The sequence below is a fragment of the Rhinoraja longicauda genome, chromosome 6, assembly GCF_053455715.1.
Source record: "Rhinoraja longicauda isolate Sanriku21f chromosome 6, sRhiLon1.1, whole genome shotgun sequence".
Classification (NCBI taxonomy): domain Eukaryota; kingdom Metazoa; phylum Chordata; class Chondrichthyes; order Rajiformes; family Arhynchobatidae; genus Rhinoraja; species Rhinoraja longicauda.
The window spans coordinates 24,137,391-24,159,827 of record NC_135958.1 but is presented as its reverse complement, the minus strand read 5'-3'; the positions used below and the strand labels follow the sequence as shown (position 1 = coordinate 24,159,827).

The following is a 22,437-nucleotide window of genomic DNA, read 5'->3' as shown; positions in this document are numbered from 1 at the left end:
CAATAATGGTGAAGAAACAAAATACAGCTCTTGTATCTTTCTGATGAGAGTGTTTCCCACTGAGTAACGTTTGTTACACTGCCATGCTTTGCGATTATAAAATAAAATTTTGCAACCATTGCTCCAGTCATTAATAAAACTAATGAATTCAAGAGTAGTGTGAATGTAGATCTCATTATCTAGAGGGATGGTTGATATGAACTGCAGAGTAAGCTGGATAAACTCAAAGGGAAGTAAGTTATGTGAATGGGGTGAAGTGCAGAGTAAACGGATGAGGCATGTACAGTAAAAAAGCGGAGAAATTGACTGCTTAACATGAAAGCCCTGTTATTACTGGAGTCCACCTATTTTGCAAGGTATGGGTTCATAAGTTCATAAGTTCTAGCAGCAGAGTTAGGCCATTCGGCCCATCAAGCCCACCAGGTCATGCAATCAAGGCTGATCTATATTTCCCTCTCAACCCCATTCTCCTGCCTTCTCCCCATAACCCATGACACCCTTACTAATCTAGAATCTGTCATTCTCCGCCTCAAAATATCCATTGACTTGGCCCCCATAGACGTCTGTGCCAATGAATTCCACAGATTCGCCGCCCTCTGACTAAAGAAATTCTTCCTCATTTCCTTTGCATCTTAGTACATTGAACATAGTTCATGGACCCGAAACATCACCTATTCCTTTTCTACAGAGATGTTGGCGGACCTGCTGAGTTATTCCAGCATTTCGTGTCTATCTTCGGCAGAAAACCAGCACCTGCTTCCTACACATAAACCGATCCCATCTGCCTGTACATGATCCATATCCCTCTATGGACACAAAAAGCGAGAGTAACTCAGTGGGACAGGCAGCATCACCGGAGAGAAAGAATGGGTGATGTTTCGGGTCGACCCTATCCCTCTATTCCCTGCCTATCTAAAAGCTTAAATGCCACTATTGTATCTGCCTTCATCACCACCCCTGGCAACATGTTCCAGACCCAACCACTCTCTGAGTAAAAAACTTGCCCAACACATCTACATTAAACATTCCCCCTCTCACCTTATAACTATGCCCTCTAGTGTTAGACATTTACACCCTGGGAAAAAGGATCTAACTGAGATGTGAGCCCTTAGCTTCTTTAGCATTGCAAGCTATTGATTTACATTGATACACATCAAATTTCAGTTTTTAATTTTAGTTTTTTATATTAAAGATACAGCATGTAAACAGCCCCGTCGACCCACCAAGTCCATTTCGACCATCGATCGCCCATTCACGTTAGTTCTATTTTATCCCACTTTTGCACTCCCTAAACATTTGGGTCAAATTATCATGGCCAATTAACCTACAAATCCACATGTGTTTGGAGTGTGGGAGGAAACACTCAAAGAACCCGTAGAAAACCCACGTGGTCACAGGATGAATGTACAACCTCCATACAGACAACACCCGTAGTCAGGAATGAACCCCGGTTTCTGACGCTGTAAGGCAGCAACTCTGCCGTTACACCATTGTGCTGCCCCTTGAGACAATAATAAACTCAAGTAATAATAAACTAAACTAAACTATAAGCAACTATTAATCCCTGACTGGTCTCTGTGATGTACCAACCATTTTGAAACACCGGTGGACAATAACTCTGCATTATAGTTAAACCCGGCAACAGTGACAGACTAGCACAAGAGCTGAGGCAGTAATTCAATCACTAACTTCTGCTGACAAACAGAATGTACGGAGCTTTTGCTCTTGTGGTTTGAAACGTCACCACATCTCATTGATTGGATTACAGCCTTGTAACTCATTGCCTGCCATTTATTACTCTATGCAACGTGACGTATAGAGGTCATGTCTTGCCAACCACTGCAATGGTACGGCTGCTGTTATCCATCTGCCGACCCGCGGGATGACAATACGTTTATCGTACTAAGCACCGTACCGTCTCAGAACCGCGTGGATATTAATATAACCTCTTTTTTTTAAATGTGTTTATAATCCCCTTCTGTCTCCTTTTCATTGCTAACCTTTGTCCATTCATCTGCAAATCAAATCTTCCAGCAACCCCAGCAGCCTTTCGAAGTGACACATGCACCTCCTCTAACATAATCTACTGCATATTCAGTCAGCGGAAAGACTGTACATGATTACAATCAAGCCATCCACAGTGTACATAGATAAAGGGAATGATGGTTAGTGCAAGATAAAGTCCAGTAAAGTTCAATTAAAGTTAGTCCGAGGGTCTCCAATGAGGTGGATCATAACTCAGGACTGCTCTCCAGTAAGTGATAGGATGGTTCAGTTGCCTGATAACAGCTGGGAAGAAACTGTCCCTGAATCTGGAGGTGTGCATTTTCACACTTCTGTACCTCTCGTCTGATGGGAGAGGGAGCGACTGGGGTTAGACTGGTCCTTGGTTATGTTGGTGGCCTTGCCGAGGCAGCGTGAAGTGTAGATGGAGTCATTGGAAGGGAAGTTGGTTTGTCTGATGGTCTGGGCTATGTCCACAATTTTCTGCAATTACTTGTGGTCTTGGATGGAGCTGTTCCCAAATCCGCTGCTCTTTCTAAAACAGCATTAACCTAAAGACTTATTGAAGAAACACATCCCAATCCCGAGGGGCCGGAATATTGTACTGATCATCTCTGACAATTTAATTCAAGCCGGAACAATGCCATAAGCATGTTGCACTGTGGCTTATGCTCCATGTCAAGTTACAGAACAAATGCATAAATATTTTCCAAACTTATTTTTTAATATTAAATCAGTGTACCTTTAAGCATTTGATTGTACTGAGAATTGAAGGTGACAATTCTACAAGGATTCCTTGCTATAGATTGAACAACAAAAAAATCATTACTAATCTTAAGACTCATACGATTTGGAAATGTGGTTCAATTCTCTCAGGAATATTTGAAAAATGTTCAAAGGAAAACAAAATCAATGCATATATTTGCAGAAGAATATTATTTCATGCAGACCACTAAATTAAAATGGGTTCCCTTGGAGAACAGAAGAGATGGAAGTATTCTAATCAGTTCATTTATAGTTTTTTGTAAAATATTTTAAATAGGTGGGACTGGGATTTTTTAAAATGCTGCATTTTCACTTACAATGCCCAAAGTCTAATTTTATTGCAATACCTCCCATTTATTCATAATTCTAATGTAGTTTAAATCTGTTTAATACCTCTGATTTCTCCCTTGACTTAGAAGATTTTAAAATCATTAGTTTATTTTAGTTAATTGTCACCTGCATCGAGGTACAGTGAAAAGCTTTATGTTGCATGTTAACCAGTCAGTAGAAAGACTCTACATGATTACAATCAAGCCACCAACAGTGTACAGATACAAGATAGAGGGAATAATGTTTAGTGCAAGATAAAGTCTAGTAAAGTCCGGTTAAAGATAGTCCAAGGGTCTTCGATGGGGTAGATCATAGCTCAGGGCTGCTCTCTAATTGTTGGTAGGATGGTTCAGTTGCCTGATAAGAGCTGGGAAAAAACTGTGCGTGAATGTGGAGGTGTGCGTTTTCACACTTCTGTACCTCTTGCCTGATGGGAGAGGGGAGATGAGGAAGTGACCGACCGGGGTGAGATCTCGGCCTTGATTATGCTGGTGGCCTTGCTGAGGCAGTGTGAAGTGAAGATTTACCATCTGCAAATCTTGACATTCTTTTACCCTGGGTGTTCCTGCACTGTCTTAGATGATGGTCCTCCGCAAATCGAAAAGAACATCCGAGAAAGAGTTGGAAGGGAAATTCCTCGTGAATCTAGGACATGAGGGTACTGCGGACTGGAGGACTTTGTTTAAGAAAGTATCTATTTAAAAATTGGTTGAAACACTGGGTATTGGATTGCAGAAAAATATATAACCTATTTGGCAAGAACATTGCTGACATTTGAACAAAAGGAAATTAATGTCCCATTGAAAAGAAATGCACACTGAGCTCCTGGTACAAACGCTGAGGGTGGGAATCTATGAACACAGCAGCTTCAACAAAGCCAGTTAAAGAATACAAAGCAGCAGGGAGAGAGAGAAATAATGACAGGCAGGGAAGAATAAGGAAACACAATGGTAAAGCTTCTCAAGTTTGGATCAATTTGTTTTCCAACATGTCAAAGTCATAAAGTAACTTGAGGTGCTAAAGAGAGAAATAAATTATAGGTTTGAAGAGACAAACTCAGTCTCTCAATTAATATGAATCTCAAGGTGGTGACAATGTTGAGATTACAGTATATATGAAAGGGAGTGAGGATTAGTGAATAATTTAGAGCAATTTCAAGGAAGATGTTCAGCCCATCGAGCGTGTACTGATTTAAGGGTGAGAGGGGAGAGATTGAAGTGGGACCTCAGGGGCAGATTTGTTCACTTCGAGGGTAATTCCAATCTGGAACAAGATGTTAGAGGAAGTAAGAGAAGTGGATAAATTATGTGTTTTAAAAGACAGTTCGACAGTCTTTTAAATGACATCCAAAAGACCTCCACCTCGACCCAAAACATCACCTGTTCATGTTCTCCAGAAATGCTGACCTGCTAAGTTACTCCTGAACTTTGTGTCCTTTTAGAACTAACATGAATGGGTGACCGATGGTCGGTGTGGACCAGGTGTGCCGAAGGGCATGTTTCCATGTTGCATCTCTCAATCAATCAATTACAGTGCACATTGGTAGAAATATTTACTCCCTCCACATTCTGTTTCTCTATCCCTATAATCATTTCACTTTCAAGTATTTGTCCAATTCTCTTCTGTATGCTGCTATTGATCCTGCTCCCACTCGCTCTCAGACAGTACCTTCGGAACAGCTCACTGCATAAGAAACTCAACTGAGATATTCTAATTGGTGTCATCACAACATTGTAAACTTGTTTACTGCGTGTGAACATCAATCAGAGAGCCAAAGTGTTCTGGTCCTATGTGCCTGGAAAGCTTATGTAGATAAAGTGAATATAATGGCAATGATTTTCCAGTTCAATAAAGGACAAATGGGATTTATGGTCCCAGATTTTGTGGTCGATAATGTCATGTCGTAAAATTTGTATGAGTTTACATAGATAGAAGCTGTCATAAATTCTTTCTACACATATCATCTACTCGGTAATGATGAATAACAATGGTGTAATTGGCCACATGTGTGGAAGTGATGCCCCACTGTTCTATTTTATGCTGCCCACAGTTCAAGTAAATCCAAAGGCAAATACCAAGAGGAAGGAGTGAAGTGCACATGGAGAACGTATTGACTTGAGAGTACAATAAAATAGCAGACACCAAAAACGATAGAAGAAAACTGAAAAAGAAACAGATGTTTAGAATGAATGTGTCACTGAAACTGACTCAAACATTCAATGCTTCTTCAACGGGGCGAAACAGTGGTGCAGCTGGTGGAGCTGCTGCCTCAAAGCTCCAGAGACCTGGGTTTGATCCTGGTCACGGCTACTGTCGGTAAGGAGTTTGCACGTGCTCCCCGTGACTGCATGAGCTTCCTCCGGGTGCTCCGGTTTTCTCCCACATCCAGCAGAAGTGCGGGTTTGTGGGTTAATTGGCCTCTGTAAAATTACCCTTAATGTGCAGGGGAGTGGATTCCAACGTGGAATAGCATAGAACTAGAGTGACGAGATGATCGGTCGGCATGTACTCGGTGGGCCGAAGGGCCTGTTTCCATGCTGAACTTCTAAACTAAACTTAACTAAACTAACCTTAGATGTATCTATTGTGACATAAAGGAAGGGGTTTTCTTTTAGAATTGGAAATCTGCATTAACGAGTGAACAGCCTAATGATTTGTGCACTGGAGAGAACTTGGAAATTAAATGTTGTTACTGTAATCTGGGTTAAATCTATCCACTGCAAGCCTTTTCTCATCAGGTTTATTGCTGATATTGATTTCAATTCTCTTTGCTCTAAACATAAGTCAGCTTTATCGTGATCAAAAGCGATGATTCTTATAATTGCGTTAATCATGGTGTGAGGGGCTTGGCTAAAGAAACAAACTGGCATTAATGTAAAACACAAATATAGAACATAGAAATGGTAGCAGCACATTTGACCCACAATGCCTATGCCTAACATGATGCCAAGACGAGAGACTGAGCTCCAAGGAGAAGTTGGGCAGGTGAAGATATTCATTGGAGGGCAGGAGGCTGAGGGTGATCTCATAGAGGTGTATAACATGTATAACATCAAGAGGGGAATAGATAGGGTGAATGCACAGAGTTTCTTTTAGCCAGAGTAGGAGTATCAAAAATCAGAGGAAATTGGTTTAATGTGAGAAGTAAAGATTTAATTGGGTACATGGCCAGCGAAGGTAGTTGATGCAGGTACAATAACAACATTGAAAATATTTGCACAGGGATTAGTTTAGATGGACAATATTGGTTGGCATGGGCAAACTGCCTGTTTCTGTGCTGTGTGACTCAATGACTCTATGTCATCTTTTAGATATGAAATCAATTCATTGATTCGGGGCAGCATGGTGGCGCAGAGATAAAGTTGCTGCCTTACAGCGCTTGCTGCGCTGGAGACCAGGGTTCAATCCCGACTACAGCTGCTGTCTGTACAGACTTTGTACATTCTCCCCATGTCCACATGGATCCGAGATCTTCGGTTTCCTCCCACACTCCAAAGAAGTACATGTTTATGGGTTAATTGGCTTGGTGTACGTGTTAATTGTCCATAGTGTGTGGGATAGCGTTAATGTGCGGGGATCTCTGGTTGGCGCAGACCCAATGGGCTGATGGGCCTGTTTCCGCACTGTGTCTCTAAGCTAAACTAAATCCCGCTTGCCCTCTCACTTAAATGGAAAAGATTCCATGAAATCATACCAAAACACAGAGAACAGTAATTTGGACCCAGAATAATTTTTTGATCAACATCACGGAGATTATGCAGCTTGTGAAATCTAACTGTGGCACAAATTGCCCAATGCACTTCCTCTGTTACCCTGACCAATATAGTTTAAAATAAATCATTGGCTCTTTCCATTGTACTGGCCAATAAACAATGTTAAATGAAGGAACAAATGGATACAACGTGCCAGAGTAACGCAGCAGGTCAGGCAACATCTCTGGAGAACATGGATGGGTGATGCTTTGGTTTGAGTCCTCTCTTCAAACTGGAGGGGGAAAAAGCTAGAAAAGGGGAGAGGCAGGTCAAATCATGGCAGGTAATAATAGGTGGATGCAGGGTGTTTTTTTTAAATTAAGGGAAACACAATGAACTGTAGATGCTGGAATCCTGAGAAAAACACAAAATGTTGGCAGAACCCAGTTGGTCAAACAGCATCTGTGGAGGGGAATGGGCAGATGTCAGGATCGCTGAATAATAATCTAGCAGGACAACAAGGGTGGGGAGGGACGTAGAGTGAGGGAATGCAAGGACTACTGGAAATGAGAGAAATAATTGTCCCTACCGTTGGGTTGTGAGTTCCCCAAACTAAACATGAGGTGCTGTTCGTTCAATATTGTGTGTGCCCTCACTCTGATAGTGGAGGAGGCCCAGGACAGAAAAGGCAGTATCAGAATGGGAAGAGGAGTTAAAATGTTTGGAACACTGAGAGATCACATAGGCCAAGGCAGACTGTGCGTAAGTGTTCAATGATACGATCGCCAAGTCTATGCTTGGTCTCACCGGATACAGCTCCAAGATCTGAAACCAAGTGAAACCATCCTTCTCTGTGTTGGAAGGAACTCAATATGCTGGTTTACACTGAAGATAGACACAAAATACTGGAGTAACTCTGCGGGTCAGGCAGCATCTCTGGTGAAAAGGAGTAGATGACTTTTCGGGTTGAAACCATTTTTCAGAATCGTTTTTGCCTCCTTCTAATTCCAGTCCATCTGACAAAACATTTGACTGCTTACATCTCCTTAGGAGACTTGACGTGAAACATTTATGGATAATGTTTTTCAGTAATGGCTCTGTTTTATCACATCATCAAATGTAAGGTCAGTTGTTCAGGATGGTGACAGTTCACAACACAGTAAACGCTTAACATTCATAGAGTCATACAGTAACATTCCATACTATGGAAACGGGACCTTCGGCCCAACCCCACCATACCAACCAAGATGCTCCATCTAAACTAGTCCCATTTGCCCATGTTTTCAATGCTGTTATATTAACTGCCTTAACCACATCCTCTGGCATCGTATTCCATTTGTCCCCCACCCTCTGTGTGAAAAAGTAATCCTATTAAATCTTTCCCATCTCACCTTAATGCTCAGGCTCTTGATTCCCATACCCTGGATAAAAGACTCTGTGTGCATTCACCCTATCTATTCCCCAGGTTCATTCCAAAAAACCCACAAAAATACCTGCAAAACACAAAGACCATTTATTCCCACAAGTCCAGAGTTTACTCTGTGGCTAGGGTTTGCAGAGATGTATAAAACTCTTATTTGATGGGAGATTTCCTCTGAATTCTCTCATGGTGGTAAATCATCAGGCAGCACAATGGTGCAGCAGTAGAGTTGTTGCCTTCCAGCGCCAGAGACCCAGATTCGATCCTGAGTGTGGGTGACAATAGACAATAGACAATAGGCAATAGACAATAGGTGCAGGAGGAGGCCATTTGGCCCTTCGAGCCAGCACTGCCATTCAATGTGATCATGGCTTATCATTCTCAATCAGTACCCCGTTCCTGCCTTCTCCCCATACCCCCTGACTCCGCTATCCTTAAGAGCTCTATCTAGCTCTCTCTTGAATGCATTCAGGGAATTGACCTCCATTGCCTTCTGAGGCAGAGAATTCCACAGATTCACAACTCTCTGACTGAAAAAGTTTTTCCTCATCTCAGTTCTAAATGGCCTACCCCTTATTCTTAAACTGTGGTCCCTTGTTCTGGTCTCCCCCAACATTGGGAACATGGTTCCTGCCACTAACGTGTCCAACCCCTTAATAATCTTATACGTTTCGATAAGATCTCCTCTCATCCTTCTAAATTCCAGTGCTATCGGTACAGAGTTTGTACATTCTCCCTGTGACCGCATTGGTTTCCACTTGGTGCTCTGGTTTCCTCCCACATTCCACTGTGTTGCCTGAATAATTTCCTCTCTCGCAGAAGAACTGCTGTTTTAAAAATCGTCAGTGTATTTAATCAAAACCTCAAAACTTTACTTTAGAGAAATTGCATAAAGGTTTATGCTAGAAGCACCATTGCAAGAATTTGAAAAGATCTTTGAGAGTAGGTATACCCAATTTCTTTTACCCCGATCTACTTCCAATCTGGTAAAGTCTTTGCAACCTATGGGCCACCTCACGCAATGTGACCCATCCCAAAGTAGCGGAGACTGTTTCAGCAACACAAATGGAGGCATGACCTGCAATATTTATAAAAATATATTTCACAAAGTAGGAAACAATACAGGGGTTCCTCTGATGTACAATACATGGCGTAAAATAATTGAAACGTACAAGTAAATAGCATTAAAGCAACGTATAAAAATAATAAGGGCTCCTTTTTTGTGTGTGTGTGCGTAAGACTATTGTAATATACAATATCTACTCGGAATTATTGTATTTCCCATTAAAGATTGGCAATGCACATAAGCTTTCAGTGCTGTTATCATTGAAGGTGTCTGCCTGAGCTACTGTGCATAGCCAAAGTTCATTTCCCAAAAAGAAAAAGCCACAAAAGTTAGCAGTAAGTCTAGATATATATACATGACATAAAAACATTTTTTAGACCATTTTCATTTTTTTTCTAGGTTCAAATTACACAGTGAAGCACAATAAGCATATGTTTAACACTGGTACTGTACTGTGTAATGAGTGTGTATCTAAAGGTTTGGAAGTCAAATATTCACATGATCTCAGTTCCATTCCGGTTCTTGTTAAAACAAAAGACACAAAGCACTGGAGTAACTGAGCGGGTCAGGCAGCATCTTTGGAGAACACGGATAGCTGACCTTTCAGGTCGGGACCCTTCTTCAGACTTTCAGAAGCTGCTAATCTGTAATGTCACCTGTGCATGTTCTTTAGTGATGCCGCCTGACCCGCTGAGTGACTCTAGCATTTGTGTCTTTTTTTTTGTAAACCAGCATCTGCAGTTCCTTGTTTCCTTAGTTTTTGAATTTTCTTTCTGGGAATAGACAACATGTTGTTTAATCCTAGAATAGTTATTAGCCTCAGCTCCTGATGTTTAAACTTGGTGTATTTTATTTTCATCAAACAACCCCAAAATGATTTTATTTGATATAATTGTGTGCTCGTTGCAACCCCCATTACCCCTGCATCTGTGTTCAGATCTTCTCTTTCAACTGGAATGGACTTAGATCACTGAGGATATTATGAAGTCTAAGGGAGTACACCATGTCTACTTGTGTGATCATCACTTACAGAGAAACACTCGATTACACCTCAGCTAATATTACTGCAGGAGGAAGGAGCTGGAATTGGTTTCAAAGCTTCATCGTGTCTGCTCCCTGCTTTCCCTTTCACCTCCTTTGGTTACGTTCACCAGCTCCACGACAAAGACATTGGTATTGCTTCACTTTGGCTTGGCAAGATCTCGGTCTGTGGTTGGAGAAAAGCCATGGTCTACGGAACCATGTAGGAAGCACTGTAAGATCCCAAAGTCTCCTCCAGTTGAACAATAGTCTGTACAATAACTAGGAAACCAACACCTGCCCAAACAATCCACATAGTCCACACTCCACGAGAGTAAAACACTCATACAATCTGAATTTTTTTTTTTTGGTTCAATTTTACAATGAGCTGGACTTAAAAGATGATAAGAACTAACGTTGACTGCATCTAAAAGACTAGCCAGCTGATCCATTGTTAATAATTGGCAACCCTATAATTATACACCAGTGTCCATTAAAATACTGGGCCATTGCTCTCTGCAAGTTGGAGTCAGGTTTCTCTGTCGTTCTCTCCGACTGCGTACATATCCCCAAGTTTTTTAAACCGTGGCCCCCACTCCTTGAGGTAGTCAAAGTTCTGCTCTGAATCTGTCGACGTTGTTTCTAACGAGCTCAGAGAACCAGCGGCCGACCCTCTCCCTTCGTAGCCGTAGATCTGGATGGAATCATAGGGGGGTGCTATAGGGTCGACGTCAGCGTCGTGAAGCCTCACGTTAATGAACTCATCCACATCTACTCCGTTGGGGACGGGTGGGAGACCTTGCCTGGGGACAAACTGCAGGTCTGGTTTGATGTCCTTCCGGGGCAGGAACCCATTGAAACCATCGGGGTTCTGCAAGGTGGCGATGTCAAAGGCCTCTGTGTCTTCCTCGCCACCACCTTCATCGTCATAGCGGATGATGTTCTCCCGCACATCCTCATCATCTTTGATGATCAGAGGCTCATTCTTGTGTCTTCTTAATGTTACAAAGAGAACCACAATAACTGTGAAAAGAACACATTGTGCACTAAATTAGAGTCACAATAGACAATAGACAATAAACAATAGGTGCAGGAGTAGGCCATTTGGCCCTTTGAGCCAGCACCTCCATTCACTGTGATCATGGCTGATCATGCACAAAGGTATTTATTCACAAAGTGCTGGAGTAACTCAGCAGGTCAGGCAGCATCTCAGGAGAGAAGGAATGTCCTGAGATGCTGCCTGACCTGCTGAGTTACTCCAGCATTTTGTGAATAAATACCTTCGATTTGTACCAGCATCTGCAGTTATTGTCTTATATGGCTGATCATGCACAATCAGTACCCCGTTCCTGCCTTCTCCCCATATCCCCTGACTCCGCTATCATTATGAGCTCTATCTAACTTTCTCTTGAAAGCATCCGGAAAACGCCACAGAGTCATACAGCATGCAAACAGGCCCTTCGGCCCAACTTGCTCATGCTGACCAACATGCCTCATCCACAAAAGATGGACACAAAGTGCTGGAGTAACTCAGTGGGTCTGGCAGCATCACTGATGAAGAAGGATCTAACCCAGATCTCTGGTGCTGTGAGGCAGCAAATCTACCACTGTACCTCTGTGCTACCCACCTGGAGTACACCACAGGCCCTTCAGCCCACCAAGTTTGCGCCGACCCGTGATCACCCATACACGAGCACGATCCTGCACACTAGGGACAAGTTACAATTTACAGAAGCCAATCATCCTACGAACCCGCACATCTTTGGTATGTGAGAGGAAACTGGAGCACCTGGAGAAAACCCACTCGGTCACAGGGAGAATGTACAAACTCCCTGCAGACAACACCCGGAATCAGGATCGAACCCGGGTCTGTGGTGCAATGAGGCCGCAACTCCACCGCTGCAACACTGTGCCACCCACATGGAGTACACTACAGGCCCTTCGGCCCACTGAGTCCACGCCAACCAACGATCACCTGCACACTAGAGTAGAAAAGTAACTGCAGATGCTGGTACAAATCGAAGGTATCACAAAATGTTGGAGTAACTCTGCGGGTCAGGCAGCATCTAGGAGAGAGGGAATGGGTGATGTTTCGGGTCGAGACCCTTCTTCAGACTGAAAAAGGGTCTCGACCCGAAACGTCACCCATTCCCTCTCTCCTAGATGCTGCCTGACCCGCTGAGTTACTCCAGCATTTTGTGATACCTTCGACCTGCACACTAGATCTATTCTATACACTGGGGGCAATTTGCAGAAGCCAATTAGCCTACAAACTCGCATGTCTTTGGAGTGTGGGAGGAAACCGGAGCACCCAGAGAAAACTCACGTGGTTCACGGGGAGAATGTACAAACTCTGCGCAGCGGACGCCTGTAGTTAGGATCAAACCCGGGTCTCTGGCAACGGGAGGCAGCAACTCTACCGCTGCGCCACTGTGCCGCCCTGTGTGAACCTACCCAGGAGGAGGATGATGCAGGCCAAGATGGCGATGAGAGCCCCCATGCTCAGCCCGATGGGGAGAACAAAGGCTTCCACGTTGCAGGACTGCACACTCCCGTCCGCACTGCAGCCACAGACCCGGATGGTCAGGGTGTTGGTGCTGCTCATGGGTGGGGACCCACTGTCCGAGACTATGAGGGGCAGAAAGTACACGTCCTGTTTCTGTCGATTGAATCCACTGTGTCTTGCCAGTATGCTTACCGAGTTATCTGGAGAAACAAACACAAAGAGACAGTCAGTACAAAGATTAAGGACATGGAGCATAGAACGTTGTGTTGGCACAGTGGCGCAGAGGCAGTGCTGTTGCCTCATAGCGCCTGATCCTCACCCTTGGGTGCTGCCCGGCGTTGAGTTTGCATGTTTGTCACGTGACCGCGGCGGTTTCATTCGGGTGCTCTGGTTTCCTCCCACGTCCAAAAGACGTGCAGGTTTGTAGGTCAATTGGTCTTTGTAAATAGCCCCGAGTGTGGAGGATGCAAAAGTGGGATTATGTAGGACTAGTGCACGGGTGACTGATGGTCGGCTTGGACTCGGTGGGTCGAAGGGCCTGTTTCCACGATGTATCACTAAACTAAAAACTAATGCATGGGTACAGGCCCTTTGGCCTCCATGCCTACACTGACGATGCCAATCTGCCTGCACCTGCTCCATATCTCTCCATTCCCTGATCATTCCTATGTTGTCTAAACGAATCGCTGACATTGTTAATGTATCTGCCTCCACCACCACCTCTGGCAGTGCATTCTAGGCTTTCTGAGTAAAAAACCTCCCCTGCATATACGTCCTTTAAACGTTCTCCCTCTCACCTTAAAGCTACTCCATCTGGTTTTTGAGATTTCTACCCTGGGAAAAAGTTCTGACTGTATCTCTGCCTCTCATAATTCATGTCACCCCTCGCCCTCCAACACCAGAGAGACACAGTCCAATCCAGAACATCCTGGTGAACCTCTTCTCTACCCTCTCCAAACTAAAACATTCATCCTATCTTGTGCTTACTTCCCGTCGTCATTAGGAAGGAAAATAACTGCAGATGCTGGTACAAATCAAAGCTATCACAAAATGCTGGAGTAACTCAGCAGATCAGGCAGAATCTTTGGAGAGAAGGAATGGGTGACATTTCGGGTCGAGACCCTTCTTCAGACTGAAGAAGGGTCTCGACCCGAAATGTCATCCATTCCTTCTCTCCAGAGATGCTGCCTGACTGGCTGAGTTACTCCAACATTTTGTGATCTGATCAGCATTATATCAATGGTTGTTTTTTTTCCCATTTACCTTAATGTCTATCCAAGCCTTAGATTGAAGTACAACCTTTGATAAGCCAAACTCATTGCAAAGCACATGTGCAGGAAAACTATGGAATCAGCATCGTGAGCAAAACCAATGTTTTTAGGCTGTAACCTATAGGGGCAGAGATGGACGAGGTGTCTGGGACCTGAGGACATACATTTGAGTTGAAAAGTATGAAGTATGAAGATAGATATTATTATCAAGGGGGCAGTTTAAAATCTGGATCACACCCTCTAAGAAGTTGGTGGAAAAAGATACTCTCAAAACATTTAAGAAACAATAAAATCATTGCCTGGAGGGAAGGAAAGGGTGACGTTACGGGTCGAGACCCTTCTTCATAGTCAGAAGGGGGAGGGTGGAGGGAGGGTGGGGGATGGGGGGGATGGGGGGGGGGGAGGGAGGGTGGGGGAGGGGGGAGGGGAGGGGGACAGGAGGAGGGAGGAGGGAGAGAGGGGGGAAGGGGGGAGTGGGGGAGAGGGGAGGGGAGGGGGGGTTTGAGGAGAGAGGAGAGGGGGGAGGACAGGGTGCTGCACCAATGCAGGAGAGGTTTGGGCCCAACGGGTCCACTTGGTCTAGTAAATAAATAAATACTGAATCAGTCAATTAACATCTCTGGAGAACATGGATTGATGACGTTCCAGGTCGGGACTCTTCTTCAAACTGATTGTGGGGCATGGGGGGGGACCAGAAGAGTGGAAGGGCAGGACAAAGCCTGGCAAGTAATAGGTTGATAGAGGTCAGGGGGCAAGGGGTGTTGATAGGCAGATGGTTGGACAAAGACTAGCGATGTAGAGACAGAAGTGTGGGACAAAAGGATTGAAGAGTTGTGAAAATATGAAGCTAGAGGAAGGTATGTAGGTGGAATGGGAGGGGGAGGGGAGAAGTAGCAGGGTGAAGAACAGTTGAATCACCAAGGAATGGGAAGCTATGGATAAAAGTTGCTAAAAGGGAATAGTATTGGTAGGTACTTGATAGTTGGCATAAACATGCTATATCATTCTCTGACTTCAAGCCTCTACGACTCTATGAAATGAAACTCAAGGACCTAGGCAGCTCATTATAACCTTCAGACAGTGAGGTATAAATAAAGGGAAATCAATTTATCAGCCGTGATCTTCCCTTTGTTTACTGGATCTAATTTTGTTGGCACCTCAAGCTCCAAAACATTTCCGATGAAAATCCAAAACACATATTTTACTGTCAAACATCAGGGTTTTCTTGTTTTTAATGCCCAAGTGTGATTAGTAGCTTACCAGATTAATAGTGAAGCCACCCAATAAAGCAATTCTTTCGTCTGGTTTTGAAAAGAAAACTAATTTCGTTGTTGTCAGGCTACTAGGAAACAGCACACAATTGAGTTTTATGGAAGGGTTTTGAGATTTTTCTCTTCTACCAGAAAGATAGTATCTCCCCAGGTAAATTTTAAGCATTTAAACAAATCCTTGAAGCAGATTCCACTCATACCCAACAAATGAGTCCCCAAAAGCTTTAATTGAGATTACTTTAGAGATATAGTGTGGAAACAGGCCCTTTGGCCACCGAGTCCACGCCGACCATCAAATGTTCATCAGATTCCATTCAAGTCAAGCTCGCTGAACAACTTACCATCGAAACGAGGCCAGCATTTTACAACCTTTACAGACATGTTCAATGGAAAACAAACTCTGGAGGCTTGGTGTTCCGAGACAGTGCAGAGATCAGGGCAAATAACAAATGGCGGCACAGTGGTGCCGGTGGGCGGCACGGTGGCACAGTGGTAGGGCTGCTGCCTTTCTGCACCAGAGACCCAGGTTTGATCCTGACTACGGGTACGGTATGTACGGAGTTAGTGTGTTCTCCCCGTGACAGCGCGGGTGCTCCTGTTTCTGGATGCGGTGCTGGCTCGAAGGGCCGAATAGCCTACCCCTGCACCTGTTTTTCTATGTTTTTCTATGTTTCCTCCCACACTCCGAAGACATACACATTTTTAGGTTAATTGGCTTCGGTAAGAATTGGAAATTGTCTCTAGTGTGTAGGATAGTGCTAGTGTACAGGGGTGATCACTGGCCAGTCGGTCGAAGGGCCTGTTTCCATGCGGTATCCCGAAAGTCTAACGTGGAGTTTGCTCTAGGGTCATTCAGAATAGGTGAATGGAAATCGTGAGTCTGTTGCAAATGAAAATAAAGTTGTTTATGAAATCAAAACTGTGGTAATTTAGTGGATGTGGAGGGTTTGGAGAGATTGCAGAAGAGCTTTACTGGAATGCCTCCTGCATGAAAAGGTAGTAACTTTCAGGAGAGGATGGACAGGCTTGGATTGTTTTCTCTGGAATTCTGGTGGTTGAGGGGAGACCTGATAGAAGTATTGATAGGTAAAAATCTTTTTTTTCACAGGATAGAAATGTCAAAGACCAGAGGGCATATCTTTAAGGTATTTGAGGTAAGGACTATTCCAACAGTTAAGAACTATTTAGACAGGTACATGGATATGATAGTTTTGGAGGGAAATCTGCCAAATGCAGGCAGGTGAAACTAGTGTAGATGGAACATGCTGGTCGGAGTGGGTAAATTATGCTGAACTCTCCGTTACCACGCTGGTAAGAGGAGACAAGTTTATTGTTTTTTACACAGAGCTGAGACAGGGGAGAAGGCAAGAGGGAATAAATGACAATAAGAATGCTGAAGTAAGGTAAAACGAGGACAATAATGGTGAAGAAACAAAGGACAGCTCTTGTATCTTTCTGATGAGAGTGTTTCCCACTGAGTAAAGTTTGTTACACCGCCATGCTTTGCGATTATAAAACAAAATTTTACAACCATTGCTCCAGTCTGGAACACATTGGAGACAGTGGTGGAGTCAGATATAGACAATAGACAATAGACAATAGGTGCAAGAGGAGGCCATTCGGCCCTTCGAGCCAGCACCGCCATTCAATGTGATCATGGCTGATCATTCTCAATCAGTACCCCCATATAAGATTATTAAGGAGTTGGAGATATCATGGTGGCATTTAAAAATCTTTTAGATCCTCACATGGTGTATGCTGGGAATGGAGGGATATGAATCACATGCAGGCAGAGAAAGCTAGTTATCTTGGCATAATGCTTTGTAGACATTGTGTTCAGTTTAGTTTAGTTTAGTTTAGTTTGTTATTGTTACGTGTACTGAGGTACTGTTAAGGATTTTTACTCTGTGCCATCCAGTCAATGGAAAGACAATACATGATTACAATCAAGCCATCCCGCAGTGTACAGATACAGGATGAAGGGTATATTATTCAGTGCAAGATAACGTCTGATAATGTCCGATTAAAGATAGCTCAAAGGTCTCCAGCGAGGCAGATGGGAGGTTAGGACCGCTCTCTAGTTGACGAGAGGATGATTCAGTTGCCTGATAACAACTGGGAAAGAAACTGTCCCTGAATCAGGGTGTTCTTATGCTGCATTGTTCTATGTTCTGTAACTAGTTTTTTTGCAGTGATCAAAGATGTATTTTATGCTCATATTTTTCTCAAAATGTTCCATTCTACTAAACTGTCCACTTCACTGGAGTTATTAAAAGAGGAGATAAATCATTTGAAAGATCAGTGAGAATAAGACATTGGCACAGAAGAGGAGTTGAGGACTTGGGAAGATCAGCCATGTGTTCAGGTGTCAGAGGTTATGGGGAGAAGGCAGGAGAATGGGGTCAGGAGGGAGAGATAGATCAGCCATGACTGAATGGCGGAGTAGACTTGATGGGCCGAATGGGCTAATTCTACTCTTATCACTTGTGACTTATGACCTTATATTCCGGAACATGCTTGAAGGGCCCTCCTGTATCGTGAAGTGCCTAGTTCAGTTCCATAGCATAAACACATTGTAAAAGGGCAACACAGTGACGCAGCAGTAGAGCTGCTGCCTCACAGCGCCAGAGGCCCAGGTTCGATCATCACCATGGGTGCTGTGTGTGCGGAGTTTGCACGTTCAACCCTGTGACTGGGTCTCTGCGCATCCCTCTGCAATTGGATCCTCGACTTCCTCATCCACAGACCAGTCTGTTCAAATTGGCAGAAATAGTTCTTGCTCATTGACAATCAATACGGGAGCTCCTCAAGGCTGCGTGCTCAGCCCCCTGCTCTACTCACTCTACACTCATGACTGTGTAGCTGGGCATAGTGCAAACTCCATCTTCAAGTTCACCGATGACACCACCATTGTTGGACAAATTACAGATGGTGATGAGTCAAAGTATGGAAGTGAGATCGACTGATTGACCAAATGGTGCCAGCACAACAACCTGGCTCTCAATGTCAGTAAAACCAATAAACTGATTGTGGACTTTGGAAGAGGAAGGATGAGGACCCACAATCCTGTTTATATCAACAGGATGATGGTGGAGAGAGTCAAAAACTTCAAATTCCTGGGGGTGCATATTTCCGAAGATCTTTCCTGGACCCAGCACAGTAATGTAATTATAAATAAAGCACATCAACGCCTCTACTTCCAGAGAAGATTAAGGAGATTCGGTATGTCAAAGAGGATTCGCTTGAACTTCTACAGGTGTAGAGTAGAGAGCATATTGACTGGTTGGATCACGGCCTGGTTCGGCAACTTGAACGTCCAAGAGCGCGGAAAAGACTGCAAAAAGTTGTGAACACTGCCCAGTCCATCAACGGCTCTGACCTCCCACCATCGAGGGGATTTATCAGAGTCGCTGCCTCATAAAGGCCGCCAGCATCATCAGAGACCCACACCATCCTGGCCACACACTCATTTCACCCCTGCCATCGGGAAGAAGGTACAGGAGCCTGAAAACTATAACGTCCAGGTTTAGGAACAGCTTCTTCCCTACAGCCATCAGGCTATTAAACACTACATCCTCAAATAAGCTCTGAACTACAATAGACTATTATTATTAATATTATTAATATTATTATTATGATGATTATTATTATTATTATTATAATTATTGCACTACTAATGTTTGTTTCGTTGAGTATATGTGTCTGTGTATGTGTGTGTATATATATATATATATATATATATATATATATATATATATGTGTGTACTTGTGAGTATATATACACACAACTTTTTTTCTCTCTCGTTTATCACATTGTTTACAGTGTAATATGTTTACATATTCTGTTGTGCTGCAGCAAGTAAGGATTTCATTGTTCTATCTGGGACATATGACAATAAAACACTCTTGACTCGTGACCACATGGGTTTTCTCTGGGTGCTTTGGGCCCCTCCCACAACCCAAAGATATGCAGGTTTGTAGGTTAATTGGCTTCTGTAAAATTGCCCCAAGTGTGGTTGATGTGAAAGTGGGATAACCTAGAACTTGTGTGAACAGGTGATCGATGATCAGCATGGACTCGGTGGGCCGAAGGGCCTGTTTCCACGCTGTATCTCTAAACTAAAATTTTCCTTGCTTGTACCAAAATCAAGTCACTGCCATCCTCTCACGTTGCCTTGTCAATTATTTTCCCTCAACTCACAATCCAATTCGTTTCTCTTTCCACCACTGTTAAAGGATGTGGGTCGACAATTTACAATCACCAGCTTGATTCTAAATTCAACATTTATTTAATTAACTGAATTGAAATTTCCCCAGCCACTGTGGAAGGATTTGAACTCGTGTCTGGGAATTTTGATCCTGCTGATTTAACTGTCATGCCGCCAACTCTGAAAGAGGCATCAAATGATTGGTCTGCAGTTTAGTTTAGTTTGGAGATATAGCATGGAAACTGGCCCTTCAGCCAAACGTACAAACTCTGTACAGACAGCACCTTAAGCTAGGATCGAACCCGGGTCTCTGGCACTGTAAGGCAGCAACTCTATCACTGCGCCATTGTGCCACTCTGTTCCTACATAGAGAACAATCTCCTATATCCTCATCATCTCTCAATCTCTTCTTGTTTCTGATTACATCTAATTATCTCATGACCCATTTATCCCGTCCACTCCACTGACTTTCCAAGGAGAAAGAAAATCGCTACAACTTCCCCCCTCTTCTCATGAAGGACTTTATTTTGTACATGTCTCATCCTCTGGGGCTTGAATGATTTAACAACAATGAGAAATCTCCCTGAGTCAAGCCTCATCGATATGTTTAGTAGCTTTTAATCTGCAACCTTGAAGTCTCCTTTGTGCTTAGAAAGCATCTTTAACTCATGCTCATATCTTAAATGCTTGATATCTAGTCATCTATGTTGCTCACCTTTGTTTGCTCTCAAGGGTAATCAGTAAGGATAGACAGACAAGTCTTTCACCCTATTGATTTGTGTTGGATACAAGCATTTCTCTCCGAAAATTCAGGGATCATGATTTTCTAAGCTGGTTGGAAGGTGGAATTCACAACCGGAAGGACTAGTTGGGTTGGAAAACTGAGATTGAAGAACATAGAGCATAGAACAGTACAGGCCAGGAACAGGGCTTCGGCCCACATGTCTGTACTGAATACAGAACATAGAATAAGGTACAGTACAGCACAAGAACAGGCCCTTTGACTTACATTGTTTATGTGGAACATGATACCAAGACCAACTTTGATCTGTCTGCACATAATCCATATCAGTCTGAAAAAGGGTTCAGACCCGAAGCATCACCCATCCTTTTTCTCCAGAGATGCTGCTCGACTTGCCAAGTTTCTCCAGCATTTTGTGTCTATCTTTGGTAAAACCAGTATCTGCAGTTCCTGTCTACACTTGTTATATCAAATGCACCATTGCAAAATTACCACCGCCTTCCACATTATTAGTATTATTTCTTGTATCAAGAACCTGGGTGGCACTGTGACACATCTATTGCCCGACAACGCCTTAGTTCTGGGTTTTATTTTGAACCTGGATCGTCTCTGTGTGGAGCTTACATGCTCTACCTTTAACTATGTGAGGGTTTTGTCCCACATCCCAAAGACGTGCAAGCTGGTAGGGTAATTGGCTGCTGTAAATCATGGCACTCTGGCGCAGCAGTAACATTGTTGCCTTACAGTGTCCGAGACCAGCGTTCCATCCTGACTCTGGGTTATGTCTGCACAGAGTTTGTACATTCTCTCTGTGACCAGGTGGGTTTTCTCTGCATGCTCCGGTTTCCTCCCACATTCCAAAGACAGACAGGTTTGTAGGTTAATTGGCTTCTGTAAATTGTTCCCCAGTGTGTAGGATAGAAGTAGTGTTTGGATGATCATTGGTTGGCGTGGACTCGGTGGGCCAAATAGCACGCGTCCGCACTGTATCTCTAAACTCAATGAAACTAAACAAAACGAAACTAAATGAAACGAAACTAAGCAACTAAGCAACTAAACTTATCTAAACTAAACAAAACTAAATGAAACTCACCACCCTGTAGATGAAAAAAATCCCCCTCAGACCCCTTCTAAATCTCTATCATCTTATCCTAAATCTATGTCCTCTAGCGGTGCTCTAACTGTGGTCAATTCAAAGGGTTGTACAGTTGGAGTAGCATTTTCATTCCCGTGTAGTTTGTCTACTAGATTTAAAGAGCAACACTGTTGTAAAGACGGAAAATACTCAGCAGGCCAGGCAGCAACTGTGGAGAGAAAGGAACAGTTAACATTTCAGGTCATAGACCCTTCATTAGAGTGTGTAGGAAGGAACCGCAGATGCTAGTTTACATTGAAGATAGAAGTAAAATAGGAGTAACTCAGATGGTCAGGCAGCATCTCTGGAAAAAAGGACATTTCGGGTCTAGACCCTTCTTCAGACTGAGAGTCCAGAGATGCTGCCTGACCTGATGTGCTACTCCAGCATTTTGTGTCTATCTCCCTTCATTAGAGTGGCTGGCATTATGATGAAGGATCTTTAGCTGAAGCGTTAACCCTGTTTCTCTCTTCACGCATGTTGCCTGACCTGCTGAGTGTTTCTTGCATTTTTTATTTTAATTTCACTCTCTCAGTATCTACAGCTTCTGATCTCCAACATTCCATTCCCCGTTTGATGCTTAATGTGAGTGTAATATGATTAAATATAAATCATAAAAAGTGTTTCTAAATAGTATTAATCTCTCCAGTTTCTCATGGAGTCCTTGAATAGACGACATGACAGATAATCTACATCCAACTGATAGTGTTGACAGCTGAATTTATTTGAACGATTATCCGCAGGCTGATATAAAACTTAACAAGTGACAAAGCCAGTCTTTGGTGATGGTAAAGGAACAAGGTGATAAGAAACCAATAGCTCACTTGACATCACATCTTTTTTTAAATTACTTTGACTTCCAATGGACCTTCTTCTCATTAATCCTTCCCATACTTCAGTCGGCAGATCTCTCCCCTCCACCTCTTTCCATTTCTCTCAAATGTTGATCCTTTCAGCTCAATGAGCTGGATCATGTTTGACTTCCTCCCCACTTGGATCGCACATTG

At 43.4% G+C, this 22,437-nt stretch overlaps 1 protein-coding gene across 1 annotated transcript in view; it reads right to left on the bottom strand.

Moving 5' to 3' along the window:
* Nucleotides 1-9,297: 9,297 nt before the first annotated feature.
* cdh8 (cadherin 8) overlaps nucleotides 9,298-22,437 on the bottom strand; it is a 174,936-nt gene continuing 161,796 nt past the window's right edge. The window contains exons 11-12 of the mRNA XM_078400723.1: nucleotides 12,752-13,003; nucleotides 9,298-11,320 (exon numbers count right to left, since the gene is read on the bottom strand). Of these exons, the coding sequence (XP_078256849.1) occupies nucleotides 10,827-11,320; nucleotides 12,752-13,003 (746 nt within the window). The 3' untranslated portion in view covers nucleotides 9,298-10,826. The remainder of the gene's footprint in view (nucleotides 11,321-12,751; nucleotides 13,004-22,437) is intronic.